The sequence below is a fragment of the Argopecten irradians genome, chromosome 3 (genome assembly GCF_041381155.1).
Source record: "Argopecten irradians isolate NY chromosome 3, Ai_NY, whole genome shotgun sequence".
Classification (NCBI taxonomy): Eukaryota; Metazoa; Mollusca; class Bivalvia; order Pectinida; family Pectinidae; genus Argopecten; species Argopecten irradians.
Genome location: NC_091136.1, coordinates 1665268 through 1676183, shown reverse-complemented (window position 1 = coordinate 1676183; position 10916 = coordinate 1665268). Strand labels below are relative to the sequence as shown.

Here is a 10916-nt window from a genome sequence, read left to right as displayed (position 1 = left end):
GCTCTGTCGCATGGGACATTGTCGCACAATCGGAAACCTTCGGCACTTGCGGAAGGTTCTCGATTGATTGTCATACAGTCGCATGGCGCATTGTTACAATACCGCATGGCGGGTCTGTTTAGCCATTTGCAGATTGCACGCGGAGTAAATGACGGGAGACAATTCTTACAGAATCATATACATCTTACAGTATATCAAATTTGAAGGGATAGAATGAGCTAGTCCGATAAACCTGCCTATATCATTAGACTTATATATATATTAAGGAAACAAAAGATAATAATATAGGTAGGTTTAGCGGACTAAGAATTGGTGGGACGGAAATACCCCTCTCATACATGTATCAAGATGGGGACATACAAATAATGTCTTTACGAAACAATATTATCGCTAATTCATAATTACTAAGTTATGTCTAATATGCATTCTCGTTACTGTCTCTAACAATGACCAACAGTTATGCTACTACACTTGTATCTATGCGTTTTTCTCTTGGACTGACTTTTTACAGTCTTTATTTGAAGTCTGTATATGGACTTGAGCAGGTTCAAATCTACGAGAAACTATCTGTTGTTTTCTGGTCTTGTCTCATGATCAGCTTTTTTGACAACATATTTTGAACTTCTATCAGTACGATTCAACTGAAATTTGTCTGAAATGATCTTGACATGGTAATTTTTCAGGTCGATCCGAAATCCAAGATAGCGCCACAGCCGCCATCTTGAAAACATTTTCTGAACCTTTACCAATGTGATCTATCTGAAACTTTTCTATATCATCCTGAGATGATTCTGACCAAGTGTTGTTATTTGCTTTGTCTGACACCATGTTGAAAAACACATTACTGGTGCTGGAAATGTATTCGAATGCAAGGGAAATGAAGCCTAAGAAGTGTTGTTATTAAGTATTACCAATGGCTGCTTCTTTTTATTGTTCCTAAATTTTAAAATTAAAAGCTTCTTGTTACCCTATTAACTAAACTCTAGTTTTAAAAGCAAAAGCGATGCTTTTGATCATCTACTATCGGTGACCGTCTTATATCCCTACGGCCCAATAGTCCGAAGGCCCATTAGTCCTAAGGCCCGTTAGTCCGAAGGCCCAATAGTCCTAAGGCCCGTTAGTCCGAAGGCCCAATAGTCCGAAAATCGATAATATAACTGGACTTTATATGCGAATATTACTCGAAATGAAACAAACGTTTATTACGGTTTTCGATGCAAAAGATTTCTTGTAAATTTGCTAAGGTATACTTACATGTACGTGACTCTATAGATTTGATATAAAAAATGATAATAAACAACGAAATATTGCGAATTTTAAAAAAGGATCATAATCTTGAAATACGTAAACATATCTGATATTAAAACAGTATATGCACTTTATGTACAATGCAATCGGTTCCCCCTAAAATATCATTATACGGACCATTTCCGTCATTAAAGGTAGAATAAACAAGTCAAAGAAAGGGGAAGGAAACGCAAAATAAGTCGTTAAATACATGTACATATTGTACAATATAACGACGCTAACAGGTATAATAAAGGTCATTTTTCGGTAAGATTTGATTACATACATCATTTTTTCATGGAGCAACCTTAATCCTAATGCAATCAAATTACAGTGTACATAAGACTCACAATCGGACATCTTAAAGCCGCATGATCCGTATCTTTCAGGGTCTGTAAAACAAAAAATGACAAGATATGGTGTAATAGCCCTAAAAAGTTATGAACTTTCCCCAAATTACAAGTCTAGAAAGTTAAGAGGTCCAAAGATATAAATATACAAAATTTTATTTTAGACTTACGCGCGGTCCGACAGAAAGTCAAAAGTTAACGCCTCCAAAGCTTAGAAATGCTACTTTGCGCATGTCCGGAAATAAAAGTTGTTAACCGCAATGGAGCGAGCTTTGCAGTGAAAGCTCGCCGGCTTAGAATCAACTGCTGATTCGAAGTGAATAAGGAAATTATATCAACTAAAAAATGTTCTGAATTGCTAAGAATATTATATGGAAACGAATTCGAGCTATGACAACAACTATGATTTGTGAATGATCTACCAAAACCACATAAACTGACTTCTCTTCGTCTCTATAAGGTGAGTGGGGCCCCGAAGGGGTACGGGTTATATTCTGTAAGTGTTTGGTCGCTTTTTGGAATTGGTACCATAGTAAAATAGAGATTAGAAATCAGGAAAAGTGTTGATAAATTTGGGAACATATAACAGATTTAATCATGGATTACAACAGAAGCATTAATAGAGTCATATTATACAAAAAATGTACGTGTTTCCTTAAAAGATGATCACATTCTTCAGTGTTATACATGTACGATATACATGTAATGTTAGCTACTGTTACAGGCTTACAGCGTCAGGAGTGTGATATCTTTTCTGATATCTATTTGTGTATTGATGTATATCAGTGATATATATCCTTTTACTGCATGCTATGGATATTATTGTATTAAAGAAGCCACTTTCAAACTTAATTCATCAGTGTTCGTGTGTATAAGATTGTATTTTTTTAGACTTACAGTCACTTAGTCACGTACTCGTTATCCTATCTGCTGGTCTTAATTATATAAAATTCACACCAATACATCATAAGTGGTGTGAGTAAAGAATAGTAATTGACTTTTTTAAATATGTATTATATATTATGTCCAATATATTTAGGCTACATAAATTCTGGCACTAATTAGAACCATTACTCTTCACATGAAAATGCCTAGACCTCTGTAATTCAATAAATGACTAACTTAGTATCTAGTGAGGTTTGATTTTGATAAATGTGTTCAAAAACTGTGTAATTGTTATAAATTTGTGTTTGACAGAAAACAGTTGGAACTAGTTTGATTTACATGTAGGCTTACACTGAAAGAATATGTACATGCATGTATACAGTATTTATCTATGTACATAACTGACATTTACTCCACATTTTCTTTATAGAATATATGGGACCTTCAACCAGATGACAGAAGTGCAAGATGTGATGGCAGCTCGCCCAAAAATAAAAAGGGAAAAACAACTACATGTATCTCTGAGATCAAAACTGACAGTAAAAAATAAAGTCTGTTTGTAATGTACCCATTATGAACCAGAAAGAAATTATTTTCAAGAAGGAAGGACAGAACAAACCTAGCATAGTTCTTTACTATTATCACCAGGATATTTTCAAATTATTCATTTCTTCTTCACACAAATGAAAAAAGGAATAATAATGATTATTGCATGTTTACACACCTAGTGTGTATAACTTTTGAATAATTTATATGGGACAAGGATGTAATTCTAATTTATGAACAATAAACCAATTAAAATAATATATGTCATTTGTCTGAGTTGTTTAATTATGTAGTGTTCATTTCAGAAATGTTCAAATACAGAAAATAAATAGCAAACAAGACTGGAGCTAGATCAAAGGTTATTTGGGTCAAAAGTCAGTGTCAAATCTCAAGATATTGGCTCTATAGATATACATATATCCCTATGTGTAATAAAAAAAATCTTGTTGTGTAATACACAGATTGCACATATATATAAGAATATCCATATATCTGTAGAGACAATAGCCTGTGATGCATGTTGTTAAATTGCATTATTCATTTTTGACTATTTTAAGTTGCAAAGTTTTGATTGATTTAGAAAGGAATAGACTGACAATAACTTCTAATTAGTCCAGGTCAATCAAGGTCTACATGTACAAGCTCTTAGCAACTTCACATAATTAGTGTTTGGAGCAAGATCACACTAAAGGATTGCTTGAATATATAAAGATAAACTATCAAAATACAACTAATAAAGTTAGATTTTCTACCAGGTTAGACTATATACATACTAAAAAATGAATTTTACTGCAATTACTCTGATGACATTATAATCACATGCTATGGTCAGCTTATTTGCTACTGGATGCTATTTTGAACTCCAGTCATTTTTCTATTGACTTAGAATTCAATGCACAATATGTGTACATGACACTACAATGCATATGAATGTGCTATTTGTGCATGAATATGATTGTATAAGAAACATCTAGGTCTTTTATTATGCATGTTTCTGATTAATTTGATTCAGAGGCAAATTCACGGCTGGACATCATATTATATGGTAGCTATATGGTTCATTGGCAAGCTATCGTGTACATGTACATCACAAATTTAACTAAGGGATCTGTCTTCATTATCTACACAGAAAATATATACATAATTGCATGTTAGACATTCAGAACTTTTAACACACATTAAACCGCCTTATTGCAACCTCAACCCCATTTTTTTTTTTTTTTTTTTTTTTTTTTAATTTTCTGTAATCCTTGAAATCATATAACCAAATGTTTATAGTTTCACCAGAAATTTATCATCATGTTTTTAACGAACATGGAGCTTTTCCAACATAAATATCAGAAATATACATAAAATAACGTATTAAGTTTTATACTGGTTTATGGCGGTACATGGTGATTATTTAACTAATAGATATGTATACACATATGACATATTATGTCAAGTTTGCTATGCATATATTTTACTTGATTTATTATTATATTTCATTTGGACCTTTATAAAACAAGTTATATGGTTATCCAAGGCAAGTCAAATATCGTCTGAGATATTTATTTTAAAAAATATCACCAGAGTAGAAAACCATTTTCCTCTCTATATAGTACGATGTGTCTTGTCTATTTCATTATTTATCAACACCATTATTTATATATCTGGTACATTTTTTGTACAATTTATTATCTTGTCTAGTACGTTGTATGGTAGTCGCAACACGTATTTTATACGAAGTTTAAATACCGTTCCCACAAAAATCCCTCCGGTGGCCCCCGGAAAGTAGGCAAAGCATAGTCAACCGATCGCCGTATAGTAAACACTCAAAATGACCGAATGGAAGTATTGTTTACACGACGTTAATGTATATATATTGTTCTGAGGGACTCTTTAACTTCATCACATAACAAAACATTCACTTGTTCATGATAAGTAACAAGTTCTTCCGTAGAAGTTCCTGCTAACATGAACGACACACTTTTGACTGGGCACGCCATTTCGTTTGGTCTGGAAAGTCACGTGATCGTCTACGATTGAAAATGCATATTCAAACACTCTGGATATCGAATTTTTAATCATTAATTTCTTTTGAACTCGGGACTTTTTGGATGTGTAATTAGGGGAAAGTTGATAACTTTTTATAATATATGTACCCTAATTTTCTTTTGTTGATTTACGGACCCTGAACGATACGGATTATGCGGCTTTAAAGCTTGTATGTTCTTAATTTAATTCATAGAACGTATGCTTGTGATATATCTCATAAAATATAACACATCAACTTTTTTTTATTTTTTTTTTATATTTTGTGTAATTTTGAACTTGCAATTCTCCATAAAAAATGGCAACTTGCCGTCAATAGAATTTGTCAGATCAGCAGTGCAGGAAAATGTTTTCGTGAAAATACAACTGTACGTTAATTTTAACAACTATATAACTTATTTACTAATTTTCGGACTAACGGGCCTTCGGACTATAGGACCTTCGGACTGACGGGCCTTCGGACTATTAGGTCGTAGGAATATAAGGGTGTCAGCCTACTATCGTTATATCCACCCCTGGACTATCTCATAATAGAACTGAGTTAAGGTGAAGAGAAAACATGACTAATCACATTCCTGGCTGCAGATATTTCATTAGAAGATTACAGAGACCGTGAGGCCATACTTCAAAACCGCAGTCTACTATAGTGCACAGTTATTTAAATCTTTTTATACACATAAACCAGACTGTCCATCTGTTTTCTCGCACGAAGCCTTCAATTTTACTATGACATGTTCCAGCGGTGAATATAATAAGAGTGATAGTAACCCCCTGATATAGCGGATTATATATATCTGCAGATCAGTGTCTGTGTTTTATCAATCAGATAAGTGTAGATATAGTTCAGACACTGATTTTTGTATGGTTCAGAATAATGGCGTTCATTAATATACAGTTGTTGACTGGGGTTGAGGGCAACAGATGATTTGTTGGACCCGAAGACAGTTTCTGTGAGGGTCGAACAAATCATCTGTTGCCCGAAAACCTAGCCGATGACTGTTTTATTACATCCCTTTGTGACGTCACTCCGGTCCAACAGCACATTTTAACAGTCGATTTTGACATAACAGTTCATTTGATTGTATTTTTGTCAATATAGCTTATATAGAAACTATTTTATAAGGTATAACAAAACTAAATATTGAAGCTTTACAAAGGACAAAACAGGATATTTACTTTCGCCATTCTTTCTGTATATTGGACTCCTGTGATATAGTACATTTACTGATTAATATCCATCACCAGAAGTTCTGGTTGTTCCTATCAACCCTAGCTAGAAACAGTGAATGCTGTTGATTACAATTATATTTAACATGCATGTTTTACAAATACTGAGCTTTATTTACTTTACTTTTTGATATCAAAACTACAATAGTACAAAGAAGATTTTGTAAATAAACGTATATTATACTCAATAATCAAAATAATATATATATCTATTTACATTTTGCCACAGCTACTCCCATTACTCTAATGATAATCGTGATCTGCATTATGAGCCAATAAATGCAGCCTAGTCTTGGTGTAGTAATATCTATATAAATGGACGTGTGTCTTGTTTACTGACACCATGATAGTCCGCGGGGGGAAATTGATATTGTAGTTGAATAAACCAGTTTAGTTATGAATCTATAAAAAATCTTTTGAATGTCTGGATAATTGAAAGTAAACTGAAAAGCAACTGAAAAACATTGAAACTTTGTTGTCTTTTCATATACAGGGACTATTTTTTATCACATTGAACTTGGCTGTTGAGGTTAAATGGCTGAAGCGGGAAATTAAAATGTTCACTCGCATCTAAATAATGTTTTACTTTGCAATCGAAAGTAAAATTTAAATATAACTATTAAAAGATATTTAGATTGCATTTATTGGAGATACAAATGCAGTTTAGAAGGCAGGTAAATATTCATAGCGCCCTAACGAGCGATATTCTATTTATCTGCAACCCAGACTGCATTGACATCTCCAATAACTGCAATCTAACTATCCTTTAATTGTTGAATATATTCTAACAATTATTTATATTTTCTGTTAATATGTTCCTGTAAAAATAAGAAGGAATGCATTCCTTTAGTCAAAATGGCGTAAGAAAACGATGCAAATTGATGCCGTTATTATTTATTTGTATTTATACTGAATATATTTGAAGTAGGTTGTCTCCCCTGGAATAATGATAAAACAACAAGACAGTGTTAAATCTCAAAAGTTTATTAACGTTAGTAAGAAAACAATAATCATATATAAATGTTTAAAAACGAATACAATGAGATTCACACAACAATATCTAAAAACTGTAATAGAAGTCACATATTAATTAATAGCCAAGTTGCTAATTACATATTCCATACTTTCTCTAACATATCATATACGACGTTAAATGATAACAGCCGATAACACCACAAATAAAATGGACGTATTAAGAGTTCCTACTCTAAACAACAGAACGTCTTAAAAATAAACAATTGTAACAACTGGAAACTATTGCTTTAACGTGGAATGTAGTTTTAATTAATACAGGGATCATTAATATCTGATAACATAGTTTTTTCGGGGAACATCAATATTTTTCAGAAAATAAAAATCAATATTATCCGAATTGAGCTGTTGCTTGTATATCTATCAAATCTTTTGTCTAAATATTTAAATATAGTTTGATCATATTACTTAATAATATTTAAAAATAGTATCATTGTCCATGTTGTTAAAATCATCGTATATATTCGATAATGGTATTATGTTAATAAACGCATTGGAATACAATCTAACTTTTCGAATTGATCAATTTTTTACTGGAAAGACACGCAAAGGAAAAGGCGTCAGATCATATATCCATCGTAATGCAACACATTATAATTGACTTATGATTTCATAGATACATGAAAGTAATATGATACTAAAACTTGACCGACGTTATTCCCCAAATAAATCATGGCTTGTTCTTCAGACATGACGTTTTAATTTATTATTTAAACATTTCAACCAGATGACACAAACCAACACAATGCTCTCAATCTGAATCGACCAATAATTCAAGTGAAAACAACCCTGGTACACCCCAGTCTTTTGGTTATGGAATGTACGTACACTAGACAAGCGATATTTAAACATTTTTGAAAATTTATTTTGGTTTCTTTTCAAGTCGTAGAAATGGTTGATGAAATACCGTATATACTTATTTTCATTTATGATAAATCAATCAATTATTGCTTCAAACTTATTTGCTATTTCAATTAATCTTACTTACCGTATACACACATTGTATATAACACACAATAAATTAAAAACCAACAAGTAATTAAAACGAAAAAACCATTTAGGTATACATTTCAATATTGGACACTAAATGCATGGATTTCAGTTACAGTAGTCAATCATTTAAGATGAGTAAACAACAGTATCATTGTTACTATAGAAATAGTGTTGATTGATATAAATGAACATCGTATCGACAGGTCAGCGATAGAATATTTCGGAAATTAGTATTTTGGATTTGTTTTGATGTTTCGAGATTTACATCGACAGGAAGTTTAAAGACTTCATAAGTATAATTAAGATAAAAACTAGAAGCACGTAAATATTTCTAAACTTTAGAGAACAAAATCTATAGAGTATATAAATATCTAACGGTGACTGAAAGGAATAATACTACGACACTTTCAAGCAGAAGTATCAACAGCTTATATCCGTATATACGAACTTGCGTAGTGTTGAAATCCAAACGAGTAGGAATTTACATATACATCCTGTCAAATGCAATAAAATTCAGAAAAAACATCGAGCTAAATTGCAAAATTTATAGAAATTGAACGGTATTTTCCATCTCATAATCCTTCTGAACACATAATTGTACATCCTTGTGCCTATAATGCCATCGATAATTAAGGGCACATTCGGCATCTGTGCCGACCACTTCCACCTCCATCAAAAGACGTATGATTTTAATATAAATTATGAATAATGCATAGGGATTTCGTATCGCAATGGTGGGAATCATGGACATTGTTCAGTTCTCTGATCTTGGCTCATCATCTTCACAAACTCTGTACAAAGTAATTAAGATATTGATAAAACACTTACGAACACTCTTTTGATATTATAATGTACTTAGTAATCACTGGTCAAAAAATGAATGTGTCAAATATCAAAATAATACATTATTAAAGATTTTGATAATTTATACTAACAACATGTATTACTTTTCATATATGCCAATAATCCATTTGAAAGTAATTATGAATCTCATCATTAGGTATACCATATTCCGATTTAGAAAGACCTGACTTAAATAATACTGACTGTGATGAGTCAGCAATGATGCTGAATGCACGAGGCTTATCTAAACATGACATTATATAAAAAGAAATATTATTCTAACAGCATTATTATACATACCATCAATGTTGACCTGTCCATCGCCGTCAATATCCGCCGACTTTATCATCATATCTAGCTCGTCGTCAGTTAAGTCCTCTCCGAGTCGCTTCATCACATTTTTGAGCTCTGCGAGGCTGATCAAACCGTTCCCATCCTCATCAAACATTTTAAACGCTTCCATATAGTCTTCTTGGGTTGTTTTAGAATTACTTCTTCTCATCATGTGAACGAATTCATCGAACTCAATCGTACCATTAGCTAAAAATAAGAAAACACAGAGTTATGAAATATACGATAGCACTAGTACTGAATTATTTTAAACAGGACAGTACTATAATTAAATTTCCTAACAATCTCCAATACCAATTTGAAATAGATTGATGTGTTTGGGTTTTATTTATTTAACGTCCTATTAATAGCCAGGGTCGTGTCAGGTTTGTTGGTAGAGGAAAGCCGGAGTACCCGGAGATAAGTCACCGACCAGCGATCAGTTACTGGAAACTGTCCCACATGGAATTCGAACTCGCGACTCGGAGGAGGATGGCTTTCGGTAATATGTAAAAACATATGAACCACTCGGCATCCGCTTACCCCCTCCCTCCCCCCCAAAAAAAATTAAATAAAAAATAGATGTATGGTATAGACATACTACATAAGTTATAACGGTATGATTTATGCTCCATATTGATTTGCATGTTTTTTGTAGTAAAAGAACTAAAATGAACACTAGAAATGCTGACACGTAACTCACCGTCCTCATCGACGTCATTGATCATGTCCTTGATGTCATTAGCTGTTGGGTTTTTACCGAGAGATTTCATCACGATCTGGAGCTCTTCCGATGTTATCCTACCATCTCCATCCTTATCAAATAGTGAAAACGCTTCCTTATAATCTGAAACCACGGAAACCCAGCTTGTACTAATCAAAATATGACGTCATTAATCCCGCTCAAATCAGAACGAAAATGATATTTTAATGTCAACCAATCAAGTCAAAACAGGACTAAACCAATCAAATAGAAGTGGTTTCTAGTTCTGTACCAATCAAAATCTAACATTATGCATGAATCAAACCATGACGAATAAAATGTTATTCTCCTATTGTTTAATGTTTTTATAGCAAGTGTAAGTGTTAACCATATGATGTAGAATCACGTTACGTTTCATGACAACAAGTCTCGTGTCGCCTTAAATCTTGCTAAATTTTTCTCTTACATATAATCTACCTTCATATTTTATTGTTTCTTGTTTTTTCTGAACTCTCTGTAGTATCCAGTTTGATACACATTCCTTCAATCAAAGCTCAGATTTTGTTTAACACAAAAGTTAAAGTTTTTAAAACTGACAGATGAATCTGATGTATATACAGTTATTTAGTTATGTATAAACTTACTCTAATCATCTTTAGAATTTAAGGCACTCGTCACCATGGTAA

At 32.6% G+C, this 10916-nt stretch overlaps 1 protein-coding gene and 1 long non-coding RNA gene across 2 annotated transcripts; one reads left to right on the top strand and one right to left on the bottom strand.

Moving 5' to 3' along the window:
- Nucleotides 1–1654: 1654 nt before the first annotated feature.
- On the top strand, nucleotides 1655–3330 carry LOC138317251 (uncharacterized). Its single transcript, XR_011207743.1, has 2 exons — nucleotides 1655–2097; nucleotides 2953–3330. It is a non-coding gene; the product is annotated as an uncharacterized lncRNA (long non-coding RNA).
- A 3967-nt stretch (nucleotides 3331–7297) lies between these two features.
- Nucleotides 7298–10374, bottom strand: LOC138317249 (calmodulin-like; the record flags this gene model as incomplete). The annotated part of the gene is given in 3 exon segments (XM_069258801.1): nucleotides 7298–9145; nucleotides 9498–9737; nucleotides 10231–10374. Coding segments are annotated over 3 exon segments (434 nt in total), but the record flags the coding sequence as incomplete, so codon positions are not given.
- Nucleotides 10375–10916: the final 542 nt, after the last annotated feature.